This window comes from Pithys albifrons, chromosome 13 (genome assembly GCF_047495875.1).
Source record: "Pithys albifrons albifrons isolate INPA30051 chromosome 13, PitAlb_v1, whole genome shotgun sequence".
Classification (NCBI taxonomy): domain Eukaryota; kingdom Metazoa; phylum Chordata; class Aves; order Passeriformes; family Thamnophilidae; genus Pithys; species Pithys albifrons.
The window spans coordinates 18,996,536-19,018,889 of record NC_092470.1 but is presented as its reverse complement, the minus strand read 5'-3'; the positions used below and the strand labels follow the sequence as shown (position 1 = coordinate 19,018,889).

Genomic DNA, 22,354 nt, shown 5'->3' with positions numbered 1-22,354 from the left:
TATTCGCTTTTATTCAAACGCCAGAGGTGAAGTACAAACTGTAGTTACACGGCATTGTTTGTTTCCTTAAAAACAGTTCTTGGTTACAGAATTCCAAACAACTTTCAAAACTAAGTTGTTGAACAGTTTCGCCTAAAATGTCGTGGGTTTTTGTTTTTTGCAATCTGTTTAAAAAAGGATTTGAGCTAAAGGATTCAGAATTAAAAGCTGTTCTATTTTTTCCACTCTACAAAAAGGAAAGTGAGGATGCACTTACAGATAGTTCACCACATATTCCCATTTCAGGGGGACTAAGCTAGAAATGTTCTCACCTTCAAAGGCAGCTTTTTCTGAACCATGAGCGGGTCATTTAACCTAAAAACCCCTGAAATCCTAAGGGAAGTATCTGTTGCACATGGCTACGACTGCAGGTCATGCCCTTGCTAGGGAAGAACATCAGCACTACATAAAATTTACATGACAAAAATTAACAACAAAAATGGGGTCAATGGATTTTCAGTATCCTTTCCTGTCCTAAACCATTCACTAGACTGAAAAGAAGGAAAAGTTTTATTTAAATAGAGTGAATTAAAATTTTAGGAAAACTCAAGTCCACGTTATCACTGAAGGAGAAACCAAAGTTGTAAGCGACAATTTTAATTCCTGAAACAAAGCAAAAACATACAGGTCCTTTAGTGTTTTTACAAAGACTTTCCTAAAGGATTAAATTCATTTTGGTGGAGAACAGAAGAGGGAGAATCACTCTGCTGTGAGACGAAAAATCAAAGACAAACCCACAAGATGCAATACTAGAGAATATAACTTAAAAAGCACTGTGTCATGTGAACAATCACTACTGATTACAGCAAAAATATTATACATTTACTTCTTTCATCTCTTAACATTATAAGATAGGTTGGGCAAATAGCTGGCACCAAAAAATTGATGCATGATAGTTCCAATATGTTAAACAAAATGTACTATATTAGAACATTAATATTTAAAAATTTATGGCGACTTCTCGTCCAAATTCAGATGGTTTTGCTGCTTCTTCCCAGGAACCTTGTTTACCCCTCTGGAGAATTAACAAATGACTGACTTCACCTTCTCTCACAGTACCCAAGGTGACCAAAGCTCAACTCCCAATGGACACGTGAAGGGTATTATTCGATATTCAAATTACTGTAACAACCCAGTGTCACATTTCAGCAGAACCTCCCAAAAGTGTCAAAGTGTGTCCCAGCTTTTCCAAAGGGCTTCCTCCCCCACCAATGTAACAAGTCACTCCAGCACCCACCGGGTTTCAAACACCAGCAGGAATCTAACACTGACCTGAACCAACCCCTGTGAGCCATAAGAGGAGATAAGACAGTTTACTCACCCTCTACTAATTATTAATTTTCATTTCCCATTTGCAGAGTAACATTATTGTAAAATCTAAGTATTGGCAGCACCTGCACTGCTGGTTTAGTTTCTGCCAGGAGCAGTGCGGGTGCTGCTGTATTTTGCTATGCATTTTAATTGAATGAGTGTAATATACAATTCATATTTGAACATTATGCCATCCCAGTCCACACCATGTCCATCCAATCAAGGTGATGCTGCAATAAAATACATGATCTGATTCAGCTGATAAAGTTCCTCATCATGTATCGTATCTGAGACAGATCCAATCCCTCAGGATCAGCCTGAAGCCAGAGGCAACCGTAAGGAAAGGACCAAGGGAGCTTTTTATGCAGGTGAACATTCTGACAGTGTTTAATGGTTTGCAGCATCTGCCTGTCGGGGCCAGCCTTCCTCCTCCACGCCAGAGTCATACTCCTCCTCAGATGAATCCTTAGTGGGAGCCCTGGAATTAAAACAAATTATCAGATCCCTCAGAAACTGAGAAAAAAAACAGTTTCCAGAAGTTCTGGCAAATGTTGAACCTGCAAACTGCTCCATGACAAAAGTTCTGACCTTCTGATCTGGGAATGGAGCTGTGCACATTTACAGCACCACCAGTACAGAGTCTGATTAACTGAATTCAATTAACCTTCCGATTTTCAGCAGGCTGTTTGATTTAATCAATCAATTAAACATTTCTGATGCTCTATGAAACGACTCAAAGCCATCAGTGTGGTACTTTCCACTCCCACCATCCCCTGAGACACCAGCCAAGCTCCAGCACAGACAGATGAGCACGGGCACCTCAGTGGAGAAAGTCACTCCAAGCACCTTGGCAGGGGCAGAATCCAAGAGAGAGTTACTGAATTTCAGACCTGAAATTCAGGAAGTAACTTTTCAACCTGTTTTTAACCAGACCCATTCCCTCTCAACTCCATCTGCTGTGCACTAAAATTGTTTCCTTTTAACCCAGATTGGTCCAGTGCTTTCAGCATTCCACATCATTACTACTACACTACTAGATACAATTGATTATTTTAACAAGAGTTAAGCAAATCAATACATGTGCCTTTGTGGCTTTCCACTGCTCAAGAGTGATGCAGAAAACTGCAGCAGCCTGGAGCTTGTATTAAAAAACCCACCTCAGTGGTAAAAAGTAGGGGGAAGAAACCAGTTCCATTTCAGAAATTTCAGTACAGTCACAATCAAACTTCAGATTTTTACTGTTAGCTTATAATTTACTTTTATTTCTACAGATATTCACACATAAAAGCATTAAAGTAACCTCATACATGTTTATTTTTATATTTCTGTTTAAAAACTAAGGCAGTATAAATCCAAGGTCTCTAGGACAGATCAGGTACTAATTCAGTTGTGTACAATATACAGAGCAATGGATCTTTTTTAGGGTTTGTGCATGGATTTGTGTTTATCCCACCAGAATTCCTGTCTAGCTGTATTACTGGCCTGTTCTGCTACTTCTGTTACAGTTTTACCTAATGTATCCTGGCTCTTTTTTGCCTTCTACTACATCTTTGTCAACTTCCACACATACGATGTCAGAATTGGGCACTTCAAACATGGGCTCCAGCAGCAGCTTTTCCTACAAGAAAATAAGAGGAAAAAATATTTCTATATACCCTCTTCTATGTGACAATATGGTCAGCAAGTGATTTTCAGAGTTACAGAGTCTTCTTGGAGTTTTACAAAGACTTATTGTACCCATATAAGAGCCAGAATAAATGAGGTTTAGACTGAAAACTGGCATGATTAGGTCCACATATACAAGTTCAGAGGGTTTCATTCACTTTATGTAAGACTTAATTTACTCACCATTATAGATCGAAGACCTCTGGCACCAGTTTTTCTGTCCAGGGCCAGTCTGGCTATGGCCTTCAGTGCATCCTCAGTTACGTTTAATTCACACTACACAGAGAAAAGGTAAGTCCAGTTAATTACTCCATTTATAACTCAGTGTGTGGAGCACAGGCATTACTGAAAACACCACTGTGCTTATAAACACAAACACTGAGGAGTCATCAAGTAAGAACTCCAACCTTATCCATGCTGAACAGAGCCTGGTACTGCGGAACCACAGCGTTCCGGGGCTCGGTGAGGATCCGCACCAGGGTTTTCTCGTCCAGGCTGTGCAGAGGAACCACCACGGGCAGGCGCCCCACGAACTCGGGGATCATCCCAAACTCGATGAGGTCTCTGGCCTCCACGTGGCGCAGCAGCCGGTCCTTCTCCTCGATGTCCTCCTGGGGGTCCGACTCTCCGCTTATGTTGGCGAGATCGGCAGCTGCTGCAGCCCTTCTGCCCTTCCCCAGGTTAGAGGGTGTCCCAAAGCCCAAATACTGCAAAACAAACATGCTCTGCTTACAGAACTGCAATAGCTGAGTTTTCTTGGTGTAAATAAATTACTTTCCAGGTGTAACTAAAACATCTGGAGTGACTGATCATGACATTACATATTAATTCATAGAATCAGCTGGGTTGGAAGAGACCTCTGAGATCACCCAGTCCAAGCCTTGGTCCAACCCCACTGTGATCACCAGATCATGGCACTCAGTGCCACGCCAATCTCATCTTAAAAACCTCCAGGGATGGGGAATCCACCAATTCCCTGGGCAGCCCATTCCAGTGTCTGACCACTCTCTCTGTAAAGAACTTCTTTCTGATATCCAACCTAAACCTACCCTGGCAGAGCTCAAGCTGTGCCCTCTTGTTCTCCTGTTGGTTGCCTGAGAGAAGAGACCAATCCCCACCTGGCTACAACATCCTTTCAGGTAGTTCAAGCTCAGGAAACTACTTAAAATAAAACTCTACACAATCAAGCTCTTATAACAGTGAATCCCTCAGTGAAAGATCAATACATCAGCCTAAGAAAAGTTTTTTTTTAAAATAAAGGTTAGTAACATGTCCAGGTAAGTTTACAAATAGCAGTGACACTTCATAAATAAAGAAAATGCAGGTAAGTTTATGCTTACATGAAAATTAATGTGAACAATATTTTGATCTTCAGTCAAATTAGAAACAGGGTGCACATTTTGCCAGAAAGCTGCACTCAGAAGAAGTCAGTCCCAGACATCAATTTACAACACAGTGAACTGCATGACCAGGTGTTTTAAGATGATGACAGTTTTTAGCACCATTTGCTCAAAAAAGCAATTTCAGTGTGTTTACAAATACAGCAAAACCTTCAGAAGTCAGTACTATGAAGGGTTATTAAGATGATGATTTTTCAGCTCAGACACAGCCTGATGCACTCACTTTTTCATTTTTCCTCCTGCTGATAATTCTGTCAAGACCATTAAAAGCACCAGAAGCTACAAAGAGGATGTTGGTTGTGTCAACCTGCACCGTTTCTCCACGTAGTTTACGAGAATTCTTTTCTGGAACATTTACTATTGTGCCTTCGAGTAATTTTAACAAGCCCTAAGAAGGAAAGAAGAAATATGCAATAAAAAACAATTCCTGTGCAGCATCATGTAAGAGGGCACATCATGCTGAGCTCATCTTCACAGATGTACTTAGATATTTTGTTTCCTTATACCTTTATAGTAACAGTAAGTGCCTAAAGAAATCAGTTTTCCATATGAGAATTCAAGTCAAGGACAAAAATTGTTCCTTAACCTGACTCCCACTGTGACATTACAAGCAGTACCCAGTGATGAGTTGCCTTGAGAGTTTTTGTAAAATGAGAAATGCTCTTACCTACATTATGCAATTCACTGCCTGAATCCTAAAAAAGACACATTTCAATGGAAGCATTTCAATGAAGCCATTCTCAGATTGCTTTTACTTTTTCCAATGAACAAAGTCAAGGGAAAAGGTGAGGGTTTCAAAGGTGAATAACTAAAGAACTGAGGAACTATGACTGTGTACACTCCTCTGCTGTTTGACACATGACAGGATATGTCCACTCCATGGGCTGCTCACTAAAGAAGTAAAAACCACTCCAGGAAATATTTACCTGTTGAACACCTTCTCCTCCAACATCTCGTAACTGGTGGATACCAGGGACGCTGCCAATCTTATCGACTTCATCCAGAAAGACAATTCCTGCAGGCACAGAAAATGGATTTAAGGAAGATCCCACTCCTTAAGAGAAGCAAGAATTTACAGGGAATAACGTAATTTAAGAGAGCAGGACTCTGTTCTGTCTCCATACTGTAGACTGCAAAAATGGTGCAATTTCATCCAACTATGGACACGAAAAAAAGTACAAGACAGAGCTCATTTCAGGTTTATTCTGTCTGATTTAAAGCATTAAAATTCAGGTACATGCATATAAATTACTGTAACACTGGTGGTCTCAAAAGTTTTGAGCATTTAAGCAAAAATAACATACAGTAAAAGTTTACCTTGCTGGGCTTTTTCTACATTGTAGTTGGCATCTTGCAGGAGCTTTGCAATGACAGATTCAATGTCTTCTCCAACATAACCAGCCTGGGTCAAGGTAGTGCAGTCACAGATAGCAAAGGGCACATCCAGGCATTTAGCCAGAGTCTGAGCCAGCAAGGTTTTACCTGATAAAATGAACACTGCACATTACAGCTGCCACGGATGTCTCGAGAGCACTCAAATCCAAATATTTGAAGAGGGACTTTTAACAAGGGCATGTAGAGATAGGACAAGGGGGAATGGGTTTAAATTGAAAGAGGGTGGGTTTAGATGAGATATTAGGAAGAAATTCCTCCCTGTGAGGGTGGGCAGGCCCTGGCACAGGTTCCCAGAAAAGCTGTGGCTGCCCCAGCCCTGGGAGTGTCCAAGGCCAGGTTGGACAGGGCTTGGAGCACCCTGGGCTGGTGGGAGGTGTCCCTGCCATGGCAGGGGGTGGAGCTGGATGGGCTTTGAGGTCCCTTCGAACCCAAACCATTCCTGAATTTACCACAGGATCATCACTGCTGTTATTAGACATTCCAAACGATGCCAGCACGTTCATACATTCACATAAGAACATTTTCCAAGGGAGATATTTTTCATAACCATTGGTTTTTACATTGGCAAGCTGTATTTCTGATTTTGGTTGAATAGTAACACGTTTAAGGCAGCTTGAAATGCACACAGTGTCACAAATAAAATGTCACACAATTTAAAAACCAGAACACATGTACTTGCAGAGTTTAAAGATTAAATAAATCAGTAGTCCTTTGCAGACACCCAGGGTGCAGTGCAAAGTCCAATTGCTCCTGCTTTGAAGTTGGGAAGAAACAGAATTAAAATATTATTTAGTGAATGTTCTCCCAAACAGTCTGCAAAATGCCATCACTTCAGCACAAACACTCCCACTTCTTACGAACACACAATATAATTTTTCTTTCCCTGCAGCTGATCTGTCCCAGAGGTAAAACAACACTTTTTAACTGCAGCATCTCAGCTTGCCAGTTAAAGCAGAGAAATTATTAAATGGATTTTATTCCAGGTTAGTCAAAGTGGCACCTTTTATTCAGTCAGTAAATATAGGCATTAAAAATAGGAAAAATAAAGAAAACCAAATAACTACAGCTGCTTCCTTTTTAAGGCCACTTAGCTCAGTGTGTTAACACAGCACAAAAGCACTGAAATCCCAGTTGGAAATTCAGTTTAGGGTTTTTTTATACACCAACTTGGAATAATCACAGAAAAAGAAAATCACTCATTAACCACAAGTTCCATGAAAAACGTGACACCATAAAAACATGCAGCTGTGTACCTGATCCAGTTGGTCCAAGCAGCAAAATATTACTTTTTTCAAGTTTTATGTCGTCGTTGGGCGAATCGAGCACTTCCCCTCCCCGTTTTTCCTGAGGTATCTGCTGGTTCATTTGTTGCTGCATTGATGCTCCCAAAGCATTCCCATGGGGGCTGATCCCAGCAATCTGCAGCAGTTCTGAGGAGAACAACAACAGCACTGTGAGCACCAGCAAGGTCTGGCATTGCCTTGAACACACAAACACAGCTTGGCTCTGCTGGCCTGTTCTGCCAGTCTGGGATTCTCTCTGTGCAGAAGTTTACAGAAATATGGCACAATTATTACCAAAACATGAGTCCCAGACGTGGTTTTGCACAGGTATATATGAAAAGAATTTCCAGTGGTACAGTAGATCACCTAAAAATACTCCTCTACATTAAAAAAACAAATTTTCAGTCCTTGCAAATTAACTCATTTTAACTGTAATTTTTTATAATTTTTTGACATATGAGAAGAAATGAACCCAAATGGTGATGAAAAAGAACTGGATTTCACTCAGCATTTCAAGCTGGTCACTGGAGACTATTCTAGAGGAACATCAAGAGCAGGTATTGCAGAGGAGGACACGAGGAGAGAGTTCACTTACTTGTAAATCTGTACTCATCCTCCCGTCTTCTGATTTCTAATTCTAAGAGAGAGGATGAAAACAGTAATAAAAAAATAAGTTTATAAAAGCTTATAGATCTCCACCTCTTGCCCTCTTCTGAATACATCTCACCACTGTCTAGGAATGTATTTCTAACAAGAAATCCCCACTTGAACTAGTTTTTATTGTTGTCCAAACTAACCCACACCCCAATTAGCATGTTTTTAAAACGACTGCAAGCCTTCTACTTGTTAAAACAGCAACAATCTATTACCTCTGATTAGATTTTCAATTTAAAATCACCTACAGAAGGGGGGGGAAATGCAATAATATAATTTTGGTTTTAAAAGGCTTCCTTGAACTCTCCCATTTCTATCTGAGTGTTACAATGCAAGATTTTAGATATTTCAAAGTACACTCTGTTATGAACATTCCCTGTCAGTCTCTCTAAATAATGCACCCTGTTATCTCCCTGTGGAGGGCCAGGAACTGCCCAGTGCCAGGCACACAACTGCTCTCCCACAATTACCACAGCAGTGCTACTGATATTCCCTCCTTAATTTAAAGTCTTCTTTATGGAAATTCAAAAAGTAAAGATTTCAGTTTGCTTAACATGATGTTTTTTGCAAGGCAGAACAAAACACCTTAAAAAACAAAACAAAACAAAAACAAACCACCCAAGGCACACTTTGAGTCAGAGATGGTAACTTAATCCTACTTCTAAAAATAAATTAGATCAACATAGCTACACACTTACTCAGTAGGGAAAGTCTGCCAGGAGTAACTCCATCTACACCTGCTGGACATGGAACAATACTGTGGTGACCACTGGATGCTGCACTGGATGCAGCAGCTGAGGGTAGAAATCTAAGCACTCATCCATTTACCTATGCAAAATATCACCTTCCTGATCTGCACTGTTGCTTGTAGATTAAGCAGCAGATTTACTGTTAAGCAGTAAATGAGATTAGAAAGAAAAATTTAGGAGGCTCACTCCAGAAAGTTAAAGGAGAATACCTAATAATATGTATCAGTAAAAAGGGATAAACATTTAATATAGGAGGCAACACCTCAGGCACCATAAACCTTCTGGATTACCATTTAAACACATCACAGAAGTTTACAGTGAAAATTAAATTTAATAGAAATTTCTTTAGATCACTTCAATTACAGAATATGTAGTGTCAAAGTAAATAAAAACCTTTCTCAGATTTATTAAGTTAGGGACCTGAAATGGTAAGTTTTATTTGACCAGAGAAATATCAAACATCATACAAACCTCTTGGTGTTAAAGAAGTCTGCTTTTCAGTTTCTGCTTGCTGTCTCAGGTTAGCTGGGATGTTATTGTAGATCCTCTTGTAATGATTATACACAGCAACTGAAAGCACCTTCTTGGCAAAACACTGACCAACAACGTATTTGTCGAGGTAGTTGTAAATCTGAAAAATAATTCAGTCTTAGTAACATTTCTTAACCACCTTGCAGCAGGAAGAAAAGATGAACTGTGCCAAAGATGAACTTTGGTCTAAACCAACCATTACAGACCTGAGAAACAGAAACCCATCACCTAAAATACAAAATATCTTCCTGTTGATAAGTTTACTTAAAAAACATGGCCCTTACACAATCATATTGTGTGTCAGTTCTGCCCTACTAACATGTCAACACAGTCACCTTCACCCAAATTTGTAGGAGCAACAGAAATTTCAAGAATACTTAATTTCTTAAAAAAGGCCTATCCAGAAGGCAAGTGCAGCTTCAGAGACCATGACAGTCCACCAGAAACAGAAAAAACTCCCTCACTAATTGGTAGAGGGAAATCAAATTATTTCAGGGGGGTCATGGCCACAAGTTAATCAGCCACAGCTCTCACCCCAACCTAAAGGCCAAACTAAAGGCTCTGCAGCTGCAGAAGAAGCTCCTAAAATAAGGATGCAGAATGTAAGGCCATAGCAGGAAATAAAAGATACTCTGGTTGGTGAGATTACCCTCAGGTCACAGGGGAAAACAAAGGTACAGGACTTGAGTCACCAGACAAAGGTAGAGGGAAACAAGCCCAAATACTTTCCCTGGATCTACTTGTTCCCTTTATCACTGCTCTACTGGGTCACACAGCTTTCAAAGGTTTAATCAGCTTTCAAGGGTTTAATCTGGAGCTAATCACCTTTCTCAGTTGTTGCTCTGCCACAGCAGCCTTTGCACACCTGATGCAGGTGAAGTGAAGCATTGCTGGAACACAGGGGGACCCAGAGTGGAATCAGGAACACAAATACCTTTTTGGGTGGAGGTGGTGGCTTCTGCTGGAATGCCAATTTCACAGCCTCTGCTGCTGACTCGGGCTCTTTGATGATGCTCTTTTTTGTGTCTGCCTCTGACAGTACAACAAAAAAATGGTGACACTTCTCACACTTCACAAAACGGGTGGAAGCTGCAGAAGAGGTGAAACAAAGTGGTCAGAGGAATTGCTTTGAGAGCATTCATAGAATCATAGAATCAATTGGGTTGGAAAAGACCTCCCAGATCATCAAGTCCAACACTTGGTCCAACTCCAGTCCCTTTACCAGATCATGTCACGGCCAAGCTCAGTTTAAAAACCTCCAGGGATGGGGAATCCACCCCCTCTCTGGGCAGGCCATTCCAATGCCTGATTGCTCTCTCTGGAAAGAATTTTTTCCTGATCTTCAACATCAATTTCCCCTGGCAGAGCTTGAGCCCATCGTGCCCCCTTGTCCTATTGCTGAGTGCCTGGGAGAAGAGACCAACCCTCACCTGGCCAGAACTTCCCTTCAGGTAGTTCCAGACAGTGCTGAGGTCACCTCTGAGCCTCCTCTTCTCCAGGCTAAACACCCCCAGCTCCCTCAGCCTCTCCCCACAGCACTTGTGCTCCAGTCCCTTCACCAGCCTCGTTGCTCTTCACTGAACTGCCCGAGTTCATCCCACAGGAAAAGCACCTGGGAGGCAGCACAGCCACTCTGTGTTTGCACAACCCTTCCCCTTCCTTCACTTCAGATTTCAAAGCAATTATTGACCTATGAAATCTGACACAGAGGGAATACAGTTTGTCCAAAGAGTCACAGCACAGGGCAGCAACCAAACAAGGGATTAAAAAGCAGAAATCTGTGTGATGCTTCTCCAGTAGCACCACACTCGAGAGGAAACCTTGCACCTCACAGAGGCAAAATTAATGAGGGCTTTATGCAGGAATTGTTTCTTAGTTTCAAACTAGCAGCAAAATAAAACACTGTGGTTAAGGACAGGCTGCAGTGTGGGGAAGCAATCTAGAATATCAAAGGCTGCTCTGGCAGCTCCTGGTGCTGCATCCCACTGGCTTTGGAACACTGTGGATCGGGCTCGAGTCTCCCAAGCCCAGGACAGAGATGGGGTCACACAAAGGGCTCATCCCACCCAGAGGCAGCTGTGGGATGCAACAGACCCAGCAGCACTTTGATGTTTTGCAAGATCTTCTGCTTATTTATTTTCACTGTCAACAGTAGAACAAATTTCTTTCAAATTCCAAAAGCTGACGCGTCCTCCTGCTGACTTTGTGAACTCTGTCCCAAGAAATCATGTTGCCTGCAAAGATTGGTTTCAAAAGCCTGAAAATGAGAACCTGCACTGCTTCTCTTTGACTTTGGAAAAGTAAAGTTTAAGTAATAAAAATAAAATGTATTTGTAATTCAGATTAGATCCTTTCTAAACATATTACTGTGCTCTGAAATGCAAATCATGTGCAACAGGACTGATTTAAGGTAACTATGTTAGTAAATGCATTCAATTAAAAGCAGAGTAAACGTAGTAAAGCAACCACATGAAAAACTGCAATGTCCAACCTGAAATCATGGAAAGTTTTTAGAGAATGGCCTGCCCACTGTAGCACCAGCTGATTGCAATAACACCCTTTAGCAATAAACAAGCTGCTTATTTATAGCTTGTTGTTGCTTCCACCAAGCTGGCATCAGCAGAAGAGCAGTGGGTGGGGTTTTCTTACTACTAATCCCACATTACACCTGGATAAGCACTGCCAGTGGATTCTTTTAAGAGTGCAGCACCTAATACAGGGATCCTCACAGCTTTATTAACTCTAGTCCAAAGAAAATTTGTGTAACAACCTTGAAAGTTCTCCTGGCAACCTCCCCAATTGCTGTTATCTGCCTGGATGGAGATCCACTTGTGTGCACCACTCCTTTTACATAACTATTACTTAGCAACAAAAAACCCAACCCAACCTTTCTCTCAAAACACCTCTGGTACTCCTGATGACTACAGAGCCACGAGGCTGTGGCCCTTCCTTATATAAAGCTTTATTTAAGATGGAATAGCCACAGGCATAGTTGCTCCCTCTATAGATCCACAGGAATGGTTAAAAAGACAGAAAATAAAGAGAGGGGTATAACAGCACTATTGTGCATCTTTAAAACATATTTCACTAAAAATATTGAGTATAATTATCAATGAATTCAAGCAGCACAAAGGAAGGTTACTATAAATTTTCTAATTTTCAGCAAGACCAATAGGGCTTGTAGTTACAGAGAAACTGATGCCTGGGGTGCCTTGGGGAGGAGACTTTGTTATCAAACACAAGACTGGGCAGTTTCTCTCACCTGTCACAACACTCCAGGGAAAAATATCAACATGAGCTTTAACAGAACAAAATATTTGGGAAATTGGCTCTGAAATACAAGGACACCCAGTTTAAGTCCTGTTATCTCCCTAAATCTGAGCAGCCAAAATTGCAGGCAACTTAGACAATCCTGAACAATGTCATGCACAGCAAAGAACCTTCACATCAAGTTACACCCCTGTCATTTAAGATGTCTGCAAATATTTACAGTGTGCCAAAATGCAAGTCAAATGTTGTTTTTAATCAGGCAACGTTACCCCAGAGGGATTTCTGAAGTCTGTGTGAGCTGACCTTGCTGAAGAGAAAGGCTGGGCTTTTACAGCACAGGAAACCAAAACAATCAGAGGATTAATCTTAAACACACTCAGAGGGTTGAGATAATGGGCTACTATCAAACTGCTGTAACATAAAAAAAAAATCAGCAGGAAAAAGGCAGCAGGGGAGCTGGGTATGTACAGTAGCAGGCAGGTCTTGCTCTGGAGGGTGGAGCAGCCTGATGGCATCAGGTGGAGACAGTAAAAGCAGCATCTAAATAAAGCTTCTTATGCCAATCAGCTTTCCAGAGATTGGATTTCACTCCACATCTGAGCTCGTGTCTTATTTCACTGATCACAAACTCCTTACAGACTTTCACAACCCACAACAACACAGGAACTGCTGAGGAAGGAGGTCAGAGCAAAATGATTTTCTGTTTGCAGCGTCTTTGCCCTTCATTGTTAATTACTGGAAACCATTGCCAGGCAAATCCTTGGGCAAGATTTGCAGACACAAAGTGAAGCCTCATCAAAATCAAACTCCACTGGAGGACCAGCCTGTCACACTGCCACTCAATGGCAATTAATTCACTAATGAATGTGGCTTTTATTCAATATTTTTATTCAATATTTTATTCAATATTTTGTCTCCCTACTTCTCTCAAAATGGCTGGAAATCTAACACTTAATCTGAAACAAATGCTAATTGCATGTTTTCCTTTGGCTTTAGATATTTATTTAAGCCTGTTTAGGTTGGTAATTCAAACCAGAACTGAGCAAATTCATCATTTTTCCCTGACTAAGCAACATCAAAAGCTTATCTAAAAAAATCAAGTTACTGTAGGTTTAATACAACCTGCAACCCAATTTCCAAGTGTTCCAACCCAATTCATTTGGGGCAGAATGGGACAGATTTTTTCCTTATTATTTTTATATTTTTCAGATAATTTTTAAGATAATTAGAGCTTACCTCTTGTTTTTCAAGCTGCTTCAGACAGTTTGGCTGGGAAACAGAGTACCCAAATGAACAGACTAAACCAGAAAAGTCCAGAGAAACTTGGCCATGACTTGCAGGAATTTTGGATAAAATTGGGTTTCAGTCCCAAGCTGTTTACAGAACCTGAGCCATTCTGAATCTGCAACTGAAATGGACTCACTAATTGTGAATTTTAGATTGTATATATCAGACATTTTCTCCCATAATGTTAGTGTGAATAAATCCTCTTCCTAAGAAAGTTTTGAGCATGTTTAAATATCCCCAGCAACACTGACAAAGTAATAAATCACATCTCTGCTTTCCAGGGACACACAGTGATCATTCCAGGGCAATGCCTGGATGTACTTCCAGATAAAAGTACAAACTCCAGGACCAAGGGAAACACCCCAGTGAAGTGAGAGAGTTTCAAAATGACTCTGCCTATCCATGAATCATGAGAAGGTAAATGAGCTTGAAAATTCTTCCACTGTTTCCAACCACACCCACTCCAGGGAGAGACCAACATATTGAACACCAGTCAGGATCATATTTCCAGTCCCACAGACCAGGGCCAGGTTTTGCAGAACACATTGTTGCCTATAGTTTCAAACAAACTAGAAAAACAGCCTTGTTTCTGAGGGGAAAAAAACCCCAAGAAGTAACTGAGGGCTAAGCATTTTATCTAACACAAATAAATACATTGTTGTTAGAGACTTGTCTTGTGATTCATGACTTTTGATCATTTTAAACAGCATTTTATATGAGCAGCAGCAAATACCAGCACATCCCCTCATTGTTTGTGACATTAACAACTCCTGAACAGGTTTATGCTGACCTTGTCTTAAGCCTCTTAGTGCACAAGTCTGATTATGACTTGATACCTCCCCCTTGAGCCCCACCAAGCAACAATGGGCATTTGCTTTCTGACAACTGTTTTCTAAGCTGGTCTCATTAGTGCTGAGATAACATGAAATATCTTCAAGTCTGATAGAACCTAAAGCATAACTGGCATTAATTTGGATTATACTTCCAAGAAAGAGCAGCTATTGCTGCTGGAGAACAGGCATTTTTGGATTTTCTAGTTGGACTTCTGTTGGAATGTATTATGGGTCTGACTTTGCCACAGAAGGCTGTTCCAGTAATCCATCTGTCAGTAATTCCTCTGCTGGATAAGCACTTTGGTTACAGGACATGCAGGATTAAAGTTTTATTATTTAGGAAAGAGAGGACAGACATTACAAATATATATATATCTGTGTGTGTGTGTGTGTATATATATATATATATGTATGCATGTATATATTTATATAATAGAAAGAAGTATCAGTGGTTAAAATGGTGTGATTTATGCATAAAATGGAACAGACTATTTTAAAACTCCACACTCAAAGCTCCAATCTGAATTGCTCAACCATATTCCCACATCATGGGAATTACACAAATATTCCTGAAAAGACAATAAATGATTACACCCAACAGGGCCAAATTAAGCACAACAAGATTCCTGGCATCACACAACTAGGTAGGCTAAAACTTACCTATCACAGATCACAAGCAAAGCCACATTTGTGTCTTAATGAAGGAAGTTTTAATGAGCACTTACACACAAAGGTCTCCACGTGTGTGCAAAGGTCTCCACACTTCGGGCAGCGCAGTTGGTTCCCTCCTTTCCCAGAGTTTCCAGAGCTTGACTTTTTACTCCCACCCTCTCCAACAGATTTCTAAAAGAGATTTCCAGACAATTAGCCCTCAAACAATGGAGCTGGTACAGCAGGCATTTAGCACTGTGCTTACAGAATCCAGTAATCTGAATATTGCATTGCTGAATGACAAAATAATTATTATTATTGTCAGGATTTTTAAAGGCTCTGAAAACAAGCCCAGCAGTGTAGACACATCTGAGTTTCCCAGGTCTGCCAGTTTTGGATGCCCATGGAAAAGGTTTCCCATGCCTACATTAGAACTGGTACCCTGGCACTACAGCAATAACCAGGTAAACTGGGCCAAGAATGTTTTAATGGTGTATTTCAATGTTTTAAAGCCAGAGAAGAAGAAAAATCATATTTAGAGAGCAATTTTATTACCTCAGCTGTGTTGATGCTCAGGGTTTCTGAAGCCACAGCTGTTTTCACATCTTTAACAGGTGCTATATCTGTGCTAAAATAAGCACCTCAAATTGCTTGGAAATCCTGTATTTTTTACTTCTAAGGCAGAGTCTTACTTGTCTTTCTCCATGTTACCCTGTTTACTGGTTCAAGAACTTTTCTTAGAACTTCATACTTTGATTAAAAAAAGTTGTATTTTAGGAAACAGCAAAGATCTCTCTTCCCTTTTCTAAGGCAGTTCCCCATTTTTATAAACCTTCCTTGCCTGCTCATTTCTCCTCACAACCCTTATCAAGAAAACAAATTGTATTAAATTTATCTTCTTTATTTATTTTTTAATGAACCTTCAGCACACACCTGTGCCATCTGGGCATTCCTCAGGAGTGACAACAAGCCATACAAAGGCAAAGTTATTGCCTGTGAACTCCCAAAATGTTATTTGCTGACTAAAGAGCAGTTTTATTCTCAGGTAATCATTTATCTGAAGCAGCTGTTTATTAACCATAATTATAGAGAACAACCAGGATGAAAATAGACTATAACTGAGTAACAGGAATAGAGCTCATGTCCTCACAGACTTGCCTTGCTTAACACAACTCCCAAATCAGTGCTAAAAAACCAAAAACATTTTAAAATATATTTTAAAAATATATTATACATATAATTAATATATAATTTATTTTAAAAAGCCTACTTGGGAGCAGCAGGCTTTGGAAGGAGAATAATTCTTATTCCACTCTTCCCTGAGATCCTGAAACCTGTTGTGGATTTATAACATCCTATAAAGTTTTCAAGTGTTTCTTTACAGATTTATAAAACTGGGAAAAGTGTTGTGGGATGTTTATAATGTTTTTCTGCTAAAAAATTCATAACAATTTTTTTCTTCTTCACTGTCAGTCGTAGCAATTTGAAGGATCAGAAATGTTGTCAAGAGTTGGCAAAAATTTCAAAATGATACTGAATAAAATCACCAATTATAAAAATTTAAGGAATATTTTATATAAACTACTGAAAAAGTCAATGTTGGGAGATTACCTTGTTTCCATCTCCAGAACCATCCTTGCTTGCACCATCCTTTGATGCAAAATATGCTGGTGTTTCTGAAAAGTTCCTCAGAGGAATTCGTTTTAGGGAACAAGTTTCAAAAGTCCCAAGTTTTCCTAAGACAGGGATGCGTGAACGACCACAAGAGATACCTGGGGGGAAAACCCACAACAATTAAACATTAAAAAACTCCAGATCTAATCCCAATGCCACCCAATCCCAGATTAAATGCAGCTCAAAGGTTCTGGCAACAGAGCTCAACATCCACATTTCAATTATCCAAAATAAATTCTCTTCACCACCTTAATGTCCATCTCATTAAACGCTGCCTGGACTGTCCAAAAATGACCCAAAAGTAATTCCAGGTCACCAAACAACTGAGAGTCCCATGAAATGGGGAACATCCCAGTCATGAAACTGATCCTCAGAATGATAAACACAACCAACTTACAGCATTTACTGTGAAATAATTCAACACCTGGAGGAGGACAGAGACCTTTGAAGTGCCTCTTTATTATGCAAAAATCACCAAAGGGTGTCTCAGACTCTGTGGTTGCACGTCTGGATTTGGCTTCCACTTGGGAACTTTACTATAAATTCAGGAATTTCAGGCAGGACTTGACAACAAACTGGTCCTGAGGAAAACAGAGGCCGTGTCCTACTTGGCACAAGGAACTGCAGTATAACCTTCACTTTGCTGAAATAACATGAGAAAAAACCCCACATTGAGAAACTCAGCAGCCTTTTCCTCCTCTTGCAACACGGGCAGGATTGCACTTCATGGCTGTGACGTGAACCAACATATGTTGGGCTTGTGATTTCGCCATCAGCAGCAGCAGCCTGGGATCCCTATCTCAGCCCTCCCAGCTAAAGGGCCAATGTCTCACTTGCTCAGGGGGTTTGATAAGGACTCTGAGCCCCACTGAGTGCAGAGCTGGGCAGCAGCAACGGCAGTGACAGACCTGCTGATCCTCGTGGTGTCACTGCCACAGAGCTGAGAGAATCCCATGGAAACTCCAAAACTCTTCTAAAAATAATAAAGAGTGATCCTCATGCTGTCACTGCCACAGAGCTGAGAGAATCCCACTGAAAACTCCAAAACTCTTCTAAAAATAATAAAGAGTGATCCTCATGCTGTCACTGCCACAGAGCTGAGAGCTGAGAGAATCCCATGGAAACTCCAAAACTCCTCTAAAAATAATAAAAATTATCATAATGGTTTCATTGCTACAGAGCTGAGAGAATTGCATGGAAAACTCCAAAACTCTTGTAAAAAACAATAAAAATTATCATAATGGTTTCACTGCTACAGAGCTGAGAGAATCCCACTGAAAACTCCAAAACTCCTCTAAAAATAATAAAAATTATCATAATGGTTTCACTGTTACAGAGCTGAGAGAATCCCACTGAAAACTTCAAAACTCTTCTAAAAAATAATAAAAATTATCATAATGGTTTCATTGCTACAGAGCTGAGAGAATCTCACTGAAAACTCCAAAACTCCTCTAAAAATAATAAAAATTATCATAATGGTTTCATTGCTACAGAGCTGAGAGAATTCCATGGAAACTCCAAAACTCTTCTAAAAATAATAAAGTGATCCTCATGGTGTCACTGCCACAGAGCTGAGAGAATCTCACTGAAAACTTCAAAACTCTTCTAAAAAATAATAAAAATGATCATAATGGTTTCACTGTTACAGAGCTGAGAGAATCCCACTGAAAACTCCAAAACTCTTCTAAAAATAATAAAAAATAATAAAAACAGTGGCAAGAGGAATACAGTTCATTTAGTCTGAAAGAAGTTAACAGTGACAATAAAGAGCAGGAAACAGCTGAAAGAGAACATTTAAGAAAATTTACCTACTGTAAGAGGAAAAGAAAGAAAAAATTTAAGAAAATCCACCTAATGTAAGAGGAAAATAAAGAAAAAAATTTAAGAAAATCCACCTAATGTAAGAGGAAAATAAAGAAAAAAATTTAAGAAAATCCACCTAATGTAAGAGGAAAATAAAGAAGACAAACCCAAATTTACCAGAAAAACCCTCAGGGGCCACTGAAAAGTCCCAACCAAAAGTCCCAAAGAGGAAAATAAAGAAAAAAATTTAAGAAAATCCACCTACTATAAGAGGAAAATTAAGTAAAAAATTTAAGAAAATTCACCTACTCTAAGAGGAAAATTGAGAAAAAAAATAAGAAAATCCACCTACTGTAAAGAGGAAAATAAAGAAGACAAACCCAAATTTATCAGGAAAACCCTCAGAGGCCACTGAAAAGTCCCAACCAAAACAACAGCATCAAATGAGATTTGAAGCTGGTTTCTTACTGAGATGCTGCTTAAGATTCCTGAAGACTTGCAGCTATTTTTAACCTGACTGAAAATGAGTCTTTTAAAGATCTCTAATTGCATTACTGTAAATGTGAGGGAGGGACAATAATCCAAGTGCTTCCCCATCCTGAATTCCTCTGCTGAGTGTTGAAGCAACACGGGGAAAACTATGAAAACAGCACAGAAAACTTAAAAACACCTGCTGGGATCCACAAGCAGTTGGGTCTTTCAGCTGAACCTGCAGAGAATTCCGAAGGCTCCGTGTGCCAAGAGCACTTGTCAGGAAAGAATAAGCTTTGGGGACTGTTTATAATGCAATGGCTGTTCCCTCCTGGAGGCTTTTTCCTCACAGATGGTTCCTTCGGGGAGATTTGGGTTAGAAACTGAGAAAACACCCCCTAAAATAACCCAACCAGCACCTGAGCTGCCCTGAACAAAACCCAAAGTGACACAACTTTCCCTGCAACACGGGGAGGTTTGGGCTGTGGAGAGAGGAGGAAGCACAAACACAGAAGTTCCAGGAGCTTAAAGAGCCCTGATTTTAATTCAGAGAGTTCTGGTGAGACACAAAATGCACTGAGAGCTGCACGGGGTGAACTGTGGAACCATGACCAGTGCTGAGCTGGGAGGGCTAAACCAGGGGGAAAAAATATCCATATTACTGCTACATCAGCTGGTGGCCAAGCATGAAAACCAGGGAAAAAAAATCCATATTACTGCTACATCAGCTGGTGGCCAAGCATGAAAACCAGGGAAAAAAAATCCATATTACTGCTACATCAGCTGGTGGCCAAGCATGAAAACCTCATCCCTGTGAGGTCTGAGTGGTGGTTTTTTGACAAAATATCTTTGTGTAATTACAGAATGAAGCAGTAAGAAAACTGTCACAACCAGTTTCTTGCACACATAAGTCCAGAGGTGGATTTTTCAGGAGCAAAAACAGGTTTTTCAGGACAAAACATTCCAGCCTGGCACCTTCCACTGAATGATCCAGATCCTGGTAAATGTCCCAACAGGTCACAGCTGGCAAAGTTCCCTCAGACACACCTGGCACTGGTGGTTTTTTTGGAGCAGTGAATTTAAAGGATATGCCCCTAAAGTTGGACTCAATCCCAAGGGTTGGGATTAGTGCCTTAAGAAGGGCGGGGAAGCTCCTTGACACCTTATTAACCTTTAATTGATACTTGATGAAATAAATACTGACTTTTGGGCCAAGCTTCAGGTACCTTGGAAGAATCTGTTGCTCAAGACTGTGACAGAAGTGAAGCCTCAACTGTCCCACACACTCTGAACACTCTCAAGTTTGTACCAACCAACAACAACAAACAAAGCACCTGCCACAAGATATAATTTGTTACCAAAAAATGCACCAGAATAAGACTTATTTTTTAAAAACAACTTCCATGGGAAGCTGATGCATAAATAATTGTATTACTCTGTGTTTTAGTCTCATCTGTCCTTTCACATAACCCTTTGAAATCTTAGTTTTGACAAAAAAAATGCAAATTAAAAATAAATATAATTCCAGAAGTGAAATTAGAACGTTACTCTCTTTAAAGTTTGGTTTTGGTGGGTATAAGGACAGGCTGGGGTTGAAAGTACTGGCTTAAACCTTTCAGCACAGGTGACAGCTGAGATAAACATGTGAAGTCAAGAACAACGAGTTAACTCACCTCTCAAAGGCAATAAATCATCTCTGACTCATCAGGCCATTGCCAAGGGTACAATAATTAATAATATTGCCACAAATGTGGCCACAGAGAGATTTTCAACACATTTTGGGGGTGCTCTGCCTTTACCCCCAAAGGCACCACGTGGTTTGTCAACTCTCAGCACCTTCAGAACAGCCGGAAAAGGACAAAAACACTAAAAAAACACTAAAAACCCAACACCACTTCAACTCCCACCCCTCACTCCAACTCCAGCCAGTGGCTTGCACAGCCTCGCCCTAATACAAAGTGGGGAATAAATAATTACTTTTCGCTCACCGAAACCAAGCCTCGATAAGAAACACCTCAAGTTTAGGCTGCGGAAAAGGCAGGGGTTGTGCAATTAAGCTAATTAAGGAAGTCTAAGCTAGTTAAACTCCCTGAGCAGCACCGCGAGCATCACTGCTGCATCCCCGCAGCCCGGGCAGACCCGCAGGGCTCCGCTGCCCCTTATCCCCGACAGCTGCACAGGCAAACGATCAACAGGAGAGGGAAAAACAATAGATAGGAAAGAAGCGGCGAAAGGCCGCGGTGGTGTCAGGGCGCGGGAGGGGCGCGGCGGGGCCGGGGCGGCGCTCGGGGCCGCGGCGGGGCGGTGGGTCGCGGTTACCTCTGCGTGCGGAGGGCAGCGTGGAGCCGAGCAGGCGGGCGGCGGCGGCGCAGCTGTGGCAGGACATGGTGCGGCCGCCCCGCTGCCCCCGCCCGGTGCCGACCAGGCCTCGCTGGGCCCCGCCCGCCCCGGTACCGCCGCCCAGTCACACGGCGCCGCGCGTCACAGCGGAACTACAAATCCCGAAGGGCAACGCGCGCCGCGCCGCCCGACAAGAACGCGAGCTGCGCGCGGAGCATCATGGGAGATGTAGTCCAGGCAGTGAGTGGGTGACGAGGCGCCGCGGGGCATTATGGGAGTTGTAGTCTGCGAGCGGCAGCGTCCCGGGGACTGTCACAGAATCCCAGACTGTTCTGAGCTGGAAGGACCCACAAGGATCATCGAGTCCAGCTCTTCAGTCAATGGCCCACACAGGGGATTGAACCCATGACCTTGACGTTATTACAGCCACGTTTTAACCAACTGAGCTGATCTCTCCCAGTCTCCTCGGGATTCCCGTTATTTCGGGTGATCCCTCTCTTTTATTATTCCTCCTAAATGCAGCGTGGGAGGGGTAATTCCCTTGGATCAGGGGAGCAGTTTGTCAAAAAGCCTTTCGTGAAAAGATGGAGCTTGGACAGAAACTTCAGGCAAACGATCCCCAAGCGATGGTCGAGCAAACAAACAAACACATATTGCCCAATGAAGCGTGTCCTTTGGGCGCGTCTCACAGAGAACGCACCGGTAAGCGGAAGGGAACTAGAGCTGGTATCACACACCAATTAAACGGAGCTAATTAACCCCACCTGGCCCTGGCAGGGACTCAGTGCCACCTGTCCCGCTCCTCAGCCACAGAGGATGGGCTGCGCCATCCCTGGGAGTGACCCAGGCCGGGTTAGGATGGCGGAAAGTGTCCCTGCCCGTGGCACGGGGGGTGGGAGGGGGAGTTTTAAGGCTCCCCAGCCCGTGTGTTAATTGCATTAATTGCACAGGTGGCACGTGACTTCCGCCCCGGCGGCCATGGCGGCGCGCGCGCCTCG

General features: G+C 41.5%; 1 protein-coding gene across 2 annotated transcripts; it reads right to left on the bottom strand.

Moving 5' to 3' along the window:
- Positions 1 to 620: 620 nt before the first annotated feature.
- On the bottom strand, positions 621 to 21,461 carry CLPX (caseinolytic mitochondrial matrix peptidase chaperone subunit X). 2 transcript variants are annotated; one of them, XM_071568397.1, is made up of 14 exons: positions 21,336 to 21,461; positions 16,680 to 16,840; positions 15,143 to 15,260; positions 9,962 to 10,116; positions 8,968 to 9,127; positions 7,689 to 7,730; positions 7,064 to 7,240; positions 5,733 to 5,897; positions 5,342 to 5,430; positions 4,639 to 4,803; positions 3,423 to 3,722; positions 3,199 to 3,291; positions 2,862 to 2,968; positions 621 to 1,828 (listed from the first exon to the last, which is right to left on the bottom strand). In XM_071568397.1, exons 1-14 carry the CDS (start codon positions 21,400 to 21,402, stop codon positions 1,738 to 1,740), a joined length of 1,890 nt encoding a protein of 629 aa, XP_071424498.1. In that variant the 5' UTR covers positions 21,403 to 21,461; the 3' UTR covers positions 621 to 1,737. The 2 variants fall into 2 exon arrangements, with proteins under 2 accessions (XP_071424498.1, XP_071424499.1); XM_071568398.1 differs by lacking the exon at positions 7,689 to 7,730.
- Positions 21,462 to 22,354: the final 893 nt, after the last annotated feature.

Coding starts and splice junctions, on each gene's coding strand:
- CLPX (XM_071568397.1), bottom strand. CDS start 21,402: ATGTCCTGCCACAGCTGCGCCGCCGCCGCCCGCCTGCTCGGCTCCACG. Junction 15,261..16,679: donor GTTCTGGAGATGGAAACAAG/GTAATCTCCCAA, acceptor AATCTCTTTTAG/AAATCTGTTGGAGAGGGTGG. Junction 3,292..3,422: donor CTCTGTTCAGCATGGATAAG/GTTGGAGTTCTT, acceptor TTCTCTGTGTAG/TGTGAATTAAACGTAACTGA.